General features: G+C 35.3%; 2 protein-coding genes across 2 annotated transcripts in view; one reads left to right on the top strand and one right to left on the bottom strand.

The window, feature by feature from the left end:
- The window catches only part of LIN7A (lin-7 homolog A, crumbs cell polarity complex component), a 378,966-nt gene that overhangs the window by 314,341 nt on the left and 49,142 nt on the right, over positions 1-15,483 (top strand). The gene's annotated exons all lie outside the window — the stretch shown is intronic.
- Positions 9,342-15,483, bottom strand: part of PTPRQ (protein tyrosine phosphatase receptor type Q) — a 206,486-nt gene continuing 200,344 nt past the window's right edge. The window contains exons 43-45 of the mRNA XM_059081625.2: positions 15,265-15,400; positions 9,785-9,908; positions 9,342-9,534 (exon numbers count right to left, since the gene is read on the bottom strand). Of these exons, the coding sequence (XP_058937608.1) occupies positions 9,497-9,534; positions 9,785-9,908; positions 15,265-15,400 (298 nt within the window). The 3' untranslated portion in view covers positions 9,342-9,496. The remainder of the gene's footprint in view (positions 9,535-9,784; positions 9,909-15,264; positions 15,401-15,483) is intronic.

The following is a 15,483-nucleotide window of genomic DNA, read 5'->3' as shown; positions in this document are numbered from 1 at the left end:
ATATGTTGCCCAAATGTACAGAATTCCTTTTTGTCACCTTCAGTTGTTCAGAGGTTTTTCGCGTACTGTTAAGATCTCAGTTTCATTCTGGATAACTGATGATCCTGAACAAATGACAGATTACTGTCTGCCCATTTTCCCTGCTCCCCCCACTTTCATTTATCTTTGATCCAGTAGTGTTTGTTTGCTCCTTGATCGAAAAGATATTTTAGCAACTGTGGATTGGCAGGAAAATACACTGTTGCATAGACAACATTAGTTTACCTCTTCTAAGGGAAACTTTCCAATTGCACCTATTAGTTCAAGTTTACCTCATATAGAAGATGTTATGCTAAATGCAACGAGATTCAAATCATGAGAACAACTTAGTCCTTGTTCACAAGCAGCTGACAATATAGTAAGCGGGGAATGCCAGCGGAAGATAAGAACTATTGAGGAGAATGTAGGAGCTAAAGTGTGGTACTGGGAATGTGGACAGTGTGTTTTAGTAGGCAGCAAGTATTTTAGTTTGGCTGGAAAATTGGAGTAAGACTGTGGGAAAGGCATTTTGTGAGTTTAACTCGACAGGCGATGAAGGGCTACCGAACGGATCAGTAAAATGATCAGAGCTGTGAGCTAAGGAGATAAATCCAGCAGTGAGTTCCAGAGAACTGGAAAAACAAACAATACATTTTGGCTTGGATCAAATATATATTGGAGGAGGCAGCAAATTACAGTAAGACTCTCAAACTAGATACCTGAATTCAAAGGCTAGCACTACCACTGGCTGACTGTGACATGAATAATTGGCGTAAAAGGGCCTATTTTAGATGCTATCAGGAAACTTCTGTTCTTGAGGATGGGAGTAATTAGAGTTCACTGTGTATGTTCTACATCCAAGTAGGTGAGATCAAAGATAATATATATCTGATGGTCTCTGGGTAATACGATGGCATATGGTGGCTGATGCTGGAGACTCTAAAATCAGATTTCCGGTTTCAGCTCTAGCTCTTTCACCTACTTGATGTGTAACCTCAGGCAGGTTATTTAACCCTTTCTTTGTTTTTTTGTTTTTGTTTTCTCATCTGTAAAAGGCAAATCATAGCACCTACTTCCAAGAATTGTTAGGAGATTAATTAATATTTGTAAAATCCTTAGAAGAGTGCCTGGGACATAGTAATGATTCAATAATGAAAGCTATTAGTAATCACAATAAATAAGATTATGTCTTTTTCACATCACAGTTGTAAGTGTATTCTTTTTTTTTTAACATCTTTATTGGAGTATAATTGCTTTACAATGGTGTGTTAGTTTCTGCTGTATAACAAAGTGAATCAGCTATACGTATACCTATATCCCCATATCCCCTCCCTCTTGCATCTCCCTCCCACCCTCCCTGTCCCACCCCTCTAGGTGGTCACAAAGCACCAAGCTGATCTCCCTGTGCTATGCGGCTGCTTCCCACTAGCTATCTACTTTACGTTTGGTAGTGTATCTCACTTCATCCCAGCTTACCCTTCCCCGCTCCCCATGTCCTCAAGTCCATTCTCTACGTCTGCGTCTTTATTCCTGTCTTGCCCCTAGGTTCTTCATAACCATTTTGTTTTTAAGATTCCATATATCTGTGTTAGCATACGGTATTTGTTTTTCTCTTTCTGACTTAATTCACTCTGTATGACAGACTCTGGGTCCATCCACCTTACTACAAATAACTCAAATTTGTTTCTATTTATGGCTGAGTAATATCCCATTGTATATATGTGCCACATCTTCTTTATCCATTCATCTGTCGATGGACACTTAGGTTGGTTCCATGTCCTGACTATTGTACATAGAGCGGCAATGAACATTTTGGTACATGACTGTTTTTGAATTATGGTTTTCTCAGGGTATATGCCCAGTAGTGGGATGGCTGGGTCATATGGTAGTTCTATTTTTAGTGTTTTAAGGAACCTCCATACTGTTCTCCATAGTGGCTGTATCAATTTACATTCCCACCAACAGTGCAAGAGTGTTCCCTTTTCTCCACACCCTCTCCAGATTTATTGTTTGTAGATTTTTTGATGGTGGCCATTCTGACTGGTGTGAGGTGATACCTCATTGTAGTTTTGATTTGCATTCCTCTAATGATTAATGATGTTGAGCACTCTTTCATGTGTTTGTTGGCAATCTGTGTATCTTCTCCGGAGAAATGTCTATTTAGGTCTTCTGCCCATTTGGGGATTGGGTTGTTTGTTTTTTTGATATTCAGCTGCATGAGCTGCTTGTAAATTTTGGAGATTAATCCTTTGTCCAGACACTGTAAAATTCTTAGAGGAAAACATAGGCAGAACACTCTATGACATAAATCACAGCAAGATCCTTTTTGACCCACTTCCTAGAAAAATGGAAATAACAACAAAAATAAACCAATTGGACCTAATGAAACTTAAAAGCTTTTGCACAGCAAAGGAAACATAAACAAGACAAAAGGACAACCCTCAGAATGGGAGAAAATATTTGCAAATGAAGCAACTGTAAGTGTATTCTTTAAAACATAAATAAATAAAAACTCTGATGTCACAGCCCAGGGAGTAGATGTTGATCCTGTTAGCATGCACCAGCTTTATGAATATGGTGCCCTCAAATTGGTGAAGCTCTGTTTTCTAGTACAAGAGTACAGAAAGTGAATTCATCATATCTTCCATGGCAGTTCACCTTGTTATAAATACTAAGTGAATAAGGACTTAGGGAATTCTGTGGAAAGCACTTGCAGCATGTCAAGTTTTATTTTTAATGTTTAAGACACTGATTTTAGAGCTTTGGGAATGGAGTAAATAAATAACAAAGTAAGTAAATATTTCTCTCCATATTGCCCTCATTCAAGCAGGAGAGCAGGATACTTTGATAGATTCGTGAAAATAGTCCATAAACATTTGAGTCATTGTTATAAATTATTAAAGTTTAAATTGTACCTTTAAAATTATGAAATATTTCAAACACAGAACTTTAGAGAATAATATAGTTTTTACTCATTACTTAATTTTAACAAATCTGTGTTGCCACATATGCTTTAAACTTTAAAACAAAATTTACAAATGCGTTTGAAACTCTTGTGGATCCTCTTGATTTCCTGGCAATCCGTCTTCTCCCTGCATTCCTCCCATGTCAGAGGAAGCCATGATTCTGATGCCAGTACGTACCTACATCACCATTTATGATTTTATGTATGTGCTATAATGAATGAATCCATAAAAATATGTACTACTTGTATTTTAAAAACATATGAATAGCATTCTGTAAATACTTAACTTTTTTCATTATTATTCTATTTTGTTTTTAAATTGTATTTATTTATTTTTGGCTGTGTTGGGTCTTCGTTTCTGTGCGAGGGCTTTCTCTAGTTGCGGCGAGTGGGGGCCGCTCTTCATCGCGGTGCGCGGGCCTCTCACTATCGCGGCCTCTTGTTGCGAAGCACTGGCTCCGGACGCACACGCTCAATAGCTGTGGCTCACGGGCCCAGTTGCTCCGCAGCATGTGGTATCCTCCCAGACCAGGGCTCGAACCCGTGTCCCCTGCATTGGCAGGCAGACTCTCAACCACTGTGCCACCAGGGAAGCCTTATTATTCTATTTTTAATCAACTTTATTGAATTATATTTTACATGGAAAAAATGCATTCACTGTATGTACACAACTTAAAGCATTTTGACAAATGAATATACCTGGATAAATAACACTCCATTCAAGATACAGAACACTTTCATCACCCCGCTAAAGTTGCCTTTTGTCCATTGCAGTTGATTCCCCGCATATATACCGCACTCCAGGTAATCACTGATTTGATCTTCATCACTCTAGATTAGTTTGACCTGCTCCAGAACTACATCTGAATGGATTCTTACAGTGTGTATTCCCTTGTGTCTGTCTTCTTTCACTCAGTATAATGTTTTTGAAGATTTTCCCTGTTCTCCTGTGTATCAATACTTCATTTCTATTTTATTGTCAAAAAATACCACAACTTATTTGTTCATTCCTGCTGATGGGTATTTGGACTCTTTCCATTTTTGGCCATTATGAATAAAACTACTAAGAGCTCTATTAATACAAGTCCTTTTCTGGAAATATATTTTAATTTCTCTTGGATAAATGACTAGGAGTGGTAATGCTGGCAATAGGCAATAGGGTATTATCTTTATAAGAAACTACCAAACTGTTTTCCAAAGTGATTGAGAAGCTGGAACTGCATGGTATATGGTACAAATTCCATGGTGGGATGACTTGATATTACCAGTCATTTTAACTTTAATCATTCTATTAGTATAGTTACTTCATTCTGATTTTTATTTGCATTTCCTTGATGACTAATGATGTTGAGTACCTTTTCATGTATTGGCCATTTATATATGTGTGTGTGTGTGTGTGTGTGTGTGTGTGTGTGTGTGTGTGTGTGTGTATTCTTCTGTAAATATCTATGTATTCTGGATACCATTCCCAGGACTTGCAGCTTGTCACATTTATTGTGAATATTTTCTCCCATTCTCTTCAGCCTGTGACTTGACTTTTCATTTTCTTAATAGTGTCTTTTAAAGAGAAGAATGTTATAATTTTGGCAAAGTACAATATGTCAATTTTTTCTTTTCTACTTTAGTTCTTTATATTCTAAGGAATCTTTGCCTGTCCCAAAGTCATGAGGATTTTCATACTTTTTTTCTATAAGCTTTATAGTTTTAGCTTTTACATTTAGATCTGTGTTGCATTTCAAGTTAATTTTTGTATTTGTTATATGGGCTTGAGATGAAGGTTCATGTTTTTCCAAATGGGCATCCAGTTGTTCCAACACTGTTTATTGGAAAGACTATCTTTTCCCCATTGAATTACATTGTCACCTTTGTTGAAAACTAATTGACCAACTGTGTGAGAATTTATTTTTTTATTTTCTATTTTTTATTTTAATGGAAATGATATAGATGTGTAGTGTAAGTCATTCAACTGTGTTCTTTTTCAGTGTTGTTTTGGCTATTCTAGATCCTTTGCATCATTTCTATATAAATTGTAAAAACAAGTTTATTGATTTCTAGAAAAAAAGCCTTATGGGATTAAGATTGATATTCCATTTTATCCATACATACATCAGTATGAGGAGAATTGACTTCTCAGCAACACTGAGTTTTAAGTTAATGGATATGCATTTTTAAAAAATTATTTAAGTCTTCTTTAATTCTTCTCATCAATATTGTTTTTAGTATATGAGTCTTTCATATACTTTGTTAAATTTACTTTAAGCATTTCATGTTTATGGATGATGTTGTTAATGGTATTTTTAATTGCAGTTTCCAGTTCATTAATATGTAGAGATAAAATTGATTTTTGTATCTTGATCTTATATCCTATAACCTTTCTAAAGCTATTTATTATACCTAGTGGCTTTTTCTCTTTTGTAGCTTTTTCAGGAATTTCCTCATACATAATTATACTCTCTACTCATATAGACAATTTTTTCTCTTCATTTACAAACCTTATTCCTTTTATTTCTTCTTCTTCTTTTTTTTTTTTTTTGCCTTATTGTAATGGCTAGAAACACCAGTACAGTGTTGAATATAAGTTGTGAAAGTGGGCGTTTTTGCTTTTTTCTTGCTCTTAGGATGAAGGCCTTTAATATTTCACCATGACATTAGCTCTAGTTCTTTTGTATTTACCCTTAATCAGGTTTAGGAGGTAATTTGAGCACTTTGAATATGTCATTCCATTGTCAGTTGGCTTGCATTGTTTCTGAGTAGAAGCCAGCATATTTTCTTATATTTGAACACCTCAATAGGTCTCTATTTTCTTTGTTGTCTTTAAAATTTTTATCTTTATCATTGGCTTTCAGTAACTTGATTATGATATGCATCTTCCATCTTTACTAAATGTGGTCTCTGGCACATCTGTTAAGCTTTCATTATGTTTATCTGTAATATGGGACACTGCAGATCTTAGAGGATTTTGTAAGGATTAATCAGGATGATGGGTGTAAAAGTATTCTGAAAAGTTTATAATTTACTAAAATGACTTCTCAATCTAATACTTTCAGTAAGAATTAAAATAATTTAAGCTTGTGATTCTAGAGAAACATAATCTCATTAACAAGGGAGAATAATACTTTTTATCACCTTCTATTAAGTTACAGTTTTATTTTCAAATGACTGTATTGTAGACAGTGATTTAGTATGTCCATTTGAAACACCTGAAATGGAAATTTTCTTGATTTGTTTTCTAAATCACAATTTACGTTATTTGTTTATCTGTTCACTTTAGTCCAAACATTCCTTGAGAATGCTCTTAATCATTCATGAAAAACAAAGTATCTGGTTTTATTTAGCAGAAATCAGTATATCTGCCATAATTTTCTCTTTAACGTTTGCATATGAAATAGACGTACAAACATGGAATTAGTATCACAAATACAATACAGTCTTATAATGGGGTGCATTATCTAACTGATAAACATTACATACTGTCCAACCTGGGTAAAAAATTATCTTAACTTTGTAGAGTTCTTTGTACTTTTTGAAACACCTTCATATGTGTGATCTAATCTGTCCCTCAGAACATCTTCATGAACTGATGGGTATATGAGTTTTGATTCCAAATGGAAGCTCTCTGCATATTCATGATGTCATTTACCATGAAATATTACTTGTCCTAAGAAGGCAAACTGTTTTGTCAAGATTATACTTTATGAGCTTTTTTATGCCACATTTTCACTTTTCAATATCATTCAGTTGAGAATTTCAGATCATTTTGTGTTACTGACATCATCAAAAACTTTACTGTGAGTTTTCTAAAAGTTGAACTACAATAGTGGACCTATCACAGTAATGTCATGGACGTGTAGAGTAGTTTGCTGAATTTAAATTTCATTTTTAAAATCTAGTGTTTGGTACCAGATGTGAAGAGTGAGTCACCATCTCCTTTATGAAGAGGGAAAGGTTTAATTAGCTTTTTCAAAAGTCGTATCACACATTTCACCAATAAAGTGAAAGAAGAAAATTCCGTGTTTTAAAGCAGGATGAAAGTAGAGGTGATACCCACAGCTGCTCTCGTTTCTGGCAAACCATTCTGAGAGGCTCCAGTTTCATTTGGTTCAGATAAAACACATGTTGCTCATTTACTGTACATATGCTTCAAAGTATTTTGACAAATCTGATCTAAAAATGTTACAGATGTGCCTCATTATTTTAATTTGCACTTAGTAGCCACCTATAAAAATTTGGCTGTGAACTAGCATTTTCACAATATAATTAAGAGAAAATTTACTTAACATTAATGTGTTTCAATTCAATTTCAGTTAGTTTTGTGATATAGCTAGTGAGCTATACACATTTAACAGGTGCTTTGTTTTGTTTTTGATAACGAAGACAAATCTTTTTTAACATGTTTCAAGTAATTTCAGGTGGAAATAAAATTATTCTGATCCTGTCTTTTAGAGATTTGCTATTCAGTGTATGGCCCGAGCTCAGGGAGCAATATTATTACTTGAGTACTTTCTAGAAATGAAGAATCTTAGGTGCTGTCCTGGACCTACTGAAGCAGAATCTGCATTTTACCACAATCAGCAGATGATTTGTATACACATTACAGATTGATAAGCACTCTTTTAGAGGAGGCCTTATATTAAAACTTTTTTTATGTGCACACACATGCATATACACATGGGTCAACTCTATTCTGTACTCTCTGTTTTATATAGATGTCATAGAAAATGGACTGGCTTGTGGATTGAAGGATTTATTTCCTTACCATTTAATACATTTAAAAGTAGTACTTTCCACAGGCTGTTATCTGTCTTCCATGAATACAAAACCCACATTAATAAGTACTGGCTTACCACTCATTTTCAATGACTGACACATGAAGCAAACTGAAGAACTTGTCACTCAAACTTGAATCTTTTAGAGTTTTCATCATTTCTTATTGTTTCCTGTAACTTTCTATAGAGTAAACTTTTTGATTGGAACATTAAAGGATTGTTTTTATTTACACACCCTTGCCATAAAAAACAGAAAGCAGGATTGCTTGTAAGACTAAAGGATTTAATTTCTTGCATAATAAATTTGATTTTAAAATTACTATCTTTGGATACCTTGGGAAATTATTATATCTTAATTATTTATACCACATTATATTACTATATTGTACTTATACTTCATTATGTTAAGATAATTATTAATTATATCTTAATATGTGATACAAAATCAAATTTTCGTTTATAAGGACCTCTGAAATCATGCTGCAGAGTGACTCAGTTCCTTAAAATTCAATTTTATTGGCCACCACTTTTTCTATATGTATATTCCAGCAGAAATAAGTATAAGATATGATTCTTACCATAAAAGAAATAAAATAATTAATACTATTTTATGACCCTTAATTGAAATCTATGACAGAATAATTTCATATAGTTCAAAACTTACTTTGTACATTGTTACTGTCTAACACAAAGGAGGGTGAATTATTTTCTTTTTAAAAAAATCTCTAATTTGCTACAGTCTGGTTAATTTCTTTGTGTTCAGTTCCACCTAATACACTCCTCAATAATCAACCTTGGGAAGTGAAATAAAGACCGTTTTATGTAATCTATTCAGAAGTCTCTGGTTGGCACCACAGCAGCACATCATTGGTTTATGACCTTGTAACACATTACATTTTTATTACTGTATTCATACATTTCTGCTGAAGAAACCCTTCAAGATTGCTATTAGGTTGCATACATATCTAATGGACAAATACTGATACATTTAACTATGTATTCAAATATACAATATAGTGGTACAGCTTGTTCCTGAAGGTGTACAAATGCAGACAGGCTAGAAAAGTACTCGACAACTTCACATGAGCAATTGCACTGTTTAATTTTTCCTTTTGTTTTTCAAACTAAAGATTACAATGCAATTGAAATAGCCCGAAGTGTACCCGAAGAGCTACTGTGTGTTGTATAAAGGCTAAGTAATCCCACAGTGTCAGGGGGTTACTGTTCAGCTGTTCGAGATCATGAGATGATATCTCAGCACTCATAAAACAGGGGATTCAAAACACAGGGGCATACATGGAAGTACAGATCATTATGACAGTCCTGGAAGTTATCCACGAGAAAAGTCAACACCCTGGAGGCCAAAATAACACTACTGAATCAACATTTACAACTTTTGTTCAAGATCAAATCCAATATGTAGGGAAAATTCATATTGAAACATTAGCGTAAATATTATAATAATTTTATATTTGGCTCATTCCCAAAATACAGAGGGCTTCAAAAATCTCTGGGATATCTCTTCTTAAACATTTTACATGTATAATATTCTGTACAAAACAGATAACTGTCCTGAATTAGCTATTTCCTAGAACTATTCATAAAATGTCAATCCATTTACTAAGGCACAGTAAGGGAAGCGTAGAGATTTACTTAAGGTTGCCCATTTCAATTCAGAAGAGTAAGGGGGTATTTTGGCCCCTGGGATTTGAAAATATCTTCCAGTTGTAATCTTTGGTCTGAATATTTACATGGTGGTTTCTTCCCATTCAAGCTCAACATCACCTATAACATAAAGTAACATGTCACAAGAGAGAATTGAAGTTAACAGTTCAAAAGATTTAAATGTTTCATGACAAAAATATAGTGTACCTGGAAAGGCTATTATCCTAATTGGATTAGAGAGAAATTTAAAAATTGATACGTGTGCTAGCCAAGCTTCTAAAACATTTTCAACATACGGTTATTATTAAATTAATGCTCCTGCTATAGGTGGTAAACTAGTAGTAAATTGATATACATTGCCTCTGTTTACCTTCCATGGTGTCCAAAGAGTCCATCTTTTGAAGTGCTGAATAGTTAACAAAACAGATGGGCTGATTACTTCCTTTACTTGATAAGAGATCCAGAACGCACTGATGTAAAAAGATATACTGTGCCTAGACACCAAAGAAAGGATGGTTAAATAAATGGACGGGGTAGGGATTTTCTTATAAGGGGGGGGGCTATACTTTTACAGTGAAAAGTAATATTGAATTCAGCAAATGTTAAACAGCTAAGTTAGAGGCACAGAATTTACCATGAATATAAATGATTTTTTATCATTTCAAACATAAGGTTTGCTAAATTCCTGTGGCTTTTTGTAGTTTCCAGTTCTTTTAAATACTTGTCATTAAATACTAAGTGTTCATATGTTCTTTCTTTCTGTAATTTTTAAAAGTAGCAAATTATATTATTTAAATGTGTTTGTAAGTTCCTTTTTCCCGTGAGGCATAATTAAGTAATTTTTCCTATAAATACTTTTCTTGTTAGAATGGCTGTTGGAATGCAGATACTGAATTTACTTTCAAAAGCTGTGACTGAGCATATCTACACACCATCAGCATATTTAAAATGTTTAACAATTCTGTTAATCACCCAACATTTGGCCTACTTAATGTCAAGGATCCGGTCTCTATTTGTAAATACAAGGCAGGACTCCTAACATTTCGTACCTAAAGTTCAGATGAAATTCAATACCATCTGGGTTCTTTAAGTTTATTCAGTATAATTCAATAACCTGTTAGCATTTCTGGGTTTGGACTTTCCCAAAGGTAGTTAAGGTTACAGTCATAGAAAAGCACCCTCATTTTTACATAGGGAAGGTACCTGAAGTTAAAGGAATATAACCAAATGTTTAAGATTCACACACACACACGAACACACACACACACACTGACAACTGATTTAAATAGAATGTCCTCTAAAGTGACCATCTTAAGAAATTATATTCATATCTATTGCTACTACACCTCAAAACATTTTGGAACTTCACTATTGAAACTGTCTCTAGAGATTGTTGGTCATTATTAGGAATACCTATTTCTTTGCGGATTACAGATGTTTCCACACACATCTCATCACTGTCAGTTCTATGAGGACAGAACTCTGTCACATTCACTGCTATATTCCCATTGCGGTAGTACTGCCTGGAATGTGGTAGTTGCGTAATGAATGTTTGTTGACTTAGCCTCATTTAATTCTCACAGTTAGCCGATCTTTACCATTTCAGGACAGACTTGATTTGGAGAACATTCAGAAGTCATTAGGGATCAAGTTTGTGAGGTGGCTGATCAAGTTACATAATTCAGTTTTGGTAAGAAATGAAGGATTGTTATAAGGTAATAAAAATTCTTTTGAAATTGCTGTTAAATTTCTTCTCAGGGTAATTCCAAATGAGTATTTTAAAATATACACTGCACAGTGAATAACATTATTGACAGAAATATATTGACGTGGTATAATTTCTTTGAAAACAACAGTCATTTAAATTTATGAGTTCCGGTATTTAAAAAAAAAAAAACCACACATTTGAATTTGAAGTCACATTTGATATGTGAAACTTCTGACTGTCCCAATCTCATCTTTCTCCACTGGAAAGAATGATGGGTGTAAACTCTGCCAGCAGGGCACGCTGAGCTCCACAGGGCAGTACTACATTTTCCAACATCCCTCTGCTGTGGTGTGTTATTGCCAAAGAGGCAGTGAAGAGTTCAGTTCCAGTTTCTACCCTGGATAGTCCTGTTACCTTAAGAATTAAACTTTTCTGATGTTCAACTTCCTCATCTGGGGGATCAGAAAAGCTATGTTGTGAGATTTAAGGCCAGCCATATATATATGTTGCTGGCAAAAAACTAGGCACCAAAAACATATTATTGTTTTTTCTTCTACCTCAGGAGTTTACATCAGTCCATTTTCAAGAGAACCAAAGCAGGAAAGGGATTCATCCAGATGAATTCTTTTTTGAGGCAGGAATAGTATCTCAGGATATTATCTCACTGCAGAGTATTCTCTCCGAAAGCTCTCTCACGTCTCTTGGGGCTGCTATGAACTGTGTTTTGGTAGACAGTGAAAGAACTTTACGTTCTCTCCAGGGTCTGGGCCCTCTGGTGTATTTTAGTGGTGATATATTCCTGAGGTTCCCACTTCCCCACCCCTGGCCATGGCGACTGTAGTATGTGCTGAGACAGCATTCTTCACAGAAATTGGAATCAGTCCCAAGTGCAAGAGAAGAAACTAAGAAACCACTCTTGTGCAAGGCAATGCTGGTTTATAAGGACTGGAGCCAAGGTGCGGTCATTTTCCTTTTTTTCATCACAGAGAAAAGACAGTAAAGAGCATAGCTTCTGGGAACAAAGTCCGGTGAAAGAGAGCTTTGGAGTACCACATTTTAAGTGAGGATCTGAGAATTGTGATTTATATCGTTTACGAAATGGAGGCTAATTATTTACTAAACATGGATGTATCTTAATTTTTTAACCTCTTATGGGAGGGCTACTTATACTTTTCCTGAATATCGATGAAGATGTACTTATGTCAAACATGCCAACTCATATTCATGACTTCTACCTATTGATTCAGTGAGTGTTTATCAGGATTTTAACGAACTGCCACCTTTTTAATCTTAAAAAGCAATCGGCACAATTATATTGTCAGACCTTGACTGCACGCTGGGCATTTACTGCATGCTTGGTGCTTTAGATACTTTCTCTTATTTAGTACTTACAATAAACTTGGGAAAAGTGTAACACAGCTATTTTACAAAAGAGAAATAACTCAGAGAGGTTAATTAAACAAAGCCAGCAATTAGCAGGACTGGAATCTGCACTCAATTCTCTGACACCAAAATTTAGGCTCTTTTCATCCCCCTCCCCAACCTGCAACATTTTCCTCTGGCTGGTCATTCCAGCATAATGTATGAAGTTTATCACATATACTGAATACTAAATTGTGTGAAATTATTCACAGGCATGCTTGAACACACTCTTTACAAAGTTTGGTTTCACAAAATTGTAGAGCATGACAAAATTCGACTTCTATTATTTGAAGACCGAATCTAGTCTCTACAAGGAAATATCCCAATCATTTGCACCCTCTAACCTGTCCTAGAGAGCCAGCCAATCTCGATCAATGCCAAGAACATTGATCACCAGTGCACATGTGTACACCCAGGGACATGGGAGGAAAATGCTAGCTATTCTTTTTTTTTTGCATTACGCAGGCCTCTCACTGTTGTGGCCTCTCCCGTTGCGGAGCACAGGCTCCGGACGCGCAGGCTCAGCGGCCATGGCTCACGGGCCCAGGGGCCCAGCTGCTCTGCAGCATGTGGGATCCTCGCGGACCGGGGCACGAACCCGTGTCCCCTGCATCGGCAGGTGGACTCTCAACCACTGCACCACCAGGGAAGCCCAATGCTAGCTATTCTTATTCTCAACTAAAAATAAGAAAGAATTTGTTTTTAATAATCATTAATGGTCATATTGATATCACAGCCCTTAAAAGATCTTTGGATAACAACCAGCTACATAATTGGTGGGGCCCACTACAAAATGAAAATACGAGTTTCCTTCCTCAAAAATTATTAAAGATTTTCAAAACAGTGTCAGCAAACATTAAATCAAGTGCAAGGCCCTTTTGAGTGTGGGGACCTGTGAGACTGCATAGGCTGCATACCCGTGAAGCCAAGCCTGGCCACAAGTCATAGTCCATTTCTGAAGTTTCCTAAGGGAAGAGTGATATTTCACTCATGTGTTCCCTTTCAGCATATAAGGGAATGCATATGGATTACAGTACCTAGTTTTACCGAGCCATCACATAATTGAAGTGGCTTAAAAAGATTCCTACAAAGAGACTGTGGATTAAAGATAATATCTGTCAGGCAAGCAGCAATGAATGACAATAAAATGGTGGCACTGACATTTTTCATGCTCCTAGAATAACCATCTTATAACCATGCTGTGAGGTGAAAGCAACAACAATGTAATCAGATCTGACAAAAAGCTAGATCACTTTTTAAAAATATTACAAGAATTTAAAATATGTATTTAAAACCACTATTGAAACAATTATTTTCTGCTAAGTATTTATTTTATCTTTTGAAAATACCTTATGATAATATGAAGCCACCACTATTAGCAAGGTTGTCAAAATTGCTTATTTGACCTTTATCTCATGTTTTTCAATTTCTTGTGTATGCTTTATAATTTACATAATTGCACAATCTACATTTTAAGAATAAATATATATGTATTGGAGTTGAATGCTCAAACATTTCTCCTGAAAGGGATGTGTGTTCCTAAAGGCTTGGATGTCTCTGGTCTAGAGCAGCGCCTTCCTAAGAACATTAATGTTCCCTGACATCATGGCATTATAGGTTTAGGGGTCAAAAAGTGTTCAAGGATTTCATAGTCATATAAGTCTTGGAAATGTCCACAAGGGCTCTGTATTTATAATTGTCAATGCACATTAGCATAGAGGCTATAGTTCTAAGAAATTCTTTCTCAAACTTATTTTAGCAAACAGGCTGTTTTCTCACACCTTTAATGACTGTAAAGCCACTTGTGTTTTCTAGTAGATACCCTGGAAAATACCGTTATAGAAGATCTGTATATTTACTGTGAGAAAAATCTCTGTGTAGCATAAAAATATCAATCCAAAGATAGGACAGGAACATCCTATGTATTATAGTTAGACAGACTTGGGTTTGAATTTTAGCTCTGACCTTTGAATATCACTAAATTCTTGAACATCTGCCTCCCTATTTGTAAAGCAGAGACCATAATACTTAGTCTGTTGATTAGTTTCATTGGCCCTGCCTTACAAATAAAGAATTAAATAAGATAATACATGTAAAGGATCTAGTATAATACTTGGAACCTACTAGACACTCAACAGGGTTTTTAGTTTCCTTACCATTATACCGTATGATTTTTTTAATGACAAAAATCTATATCTTTAAAATATTTTTACGTCCAAACCAGAACAACAAAACAACTCCCAGTCAGTCAGTTGATGACATGCTATAACAAACGTTATTAGTACTATTAATAAGGGATAAATATGGACAAGTGAAATACATAGAAACCTGTAACAGTTAATAAACTTTTCCCAAATACAACTTCTAGCATGTTTACAAACGAAATTAATTTGATTCATTTTCTACGTTTCCCAAAGGCTAAAGACAAATCCATTTTATGAATTATTTTCTATATGCCTATCAGTATAAACAGGGTAGGATGAGTAGTCAGTAACAGTGCTGCAGGATAACTGGGGCATGTGGGTTTCAGCTCTCCTATAATCCCCATCAGCTGCCGTCCCCAAGACCCTTCCCCCACCCAGAGGTTTATAATGTAGGAAAAGAGAATGTCTGCTTTGCTAATATAGTTCAGGTCCATGTCTAGCCAGATCACTGCCACTAAGGTCCTCCCAAGCAGAAATCCTAGAGCTGATAACTGCTTGAAGTTTTAGATGTCTTACCAGGTTTTGTACCATGCACATTCTTTCACTTCTCAGTTCAGCTACTAATCCATATATATCCACAAAATCATGATCATTTATATGTTGTGTTAAGTGGTCCAGAGCAATAAAAACTCCAGTTCTTCCAACTCCAGCACTGCAGGAAGAGTGAAATTACATGCAAATTATTCAGCAAAAAGGCTGTTTATGTTGATTGTGATGAAGAAAATAAACTATGAT

Source organism: Kogia breviceps, chromosome 12 (assembly GCF_026419965.1).
Source record: "Kogia breviceps isolate mKogBre1 chromosome 12, mKogBre1 haplotype 1, whole genome shotgun sequence".
NCBI lineage: Eukaryota > Metazoa > Chordata > Mammalia > Artiodactyla > Physeteridae > Kogia > Kogia breviceps.
The sequence above is the reverse complement of the archived record's forward strand: the minus strand, read 5'-3'. Positions and strand labels throughout refer to the sequence as shown.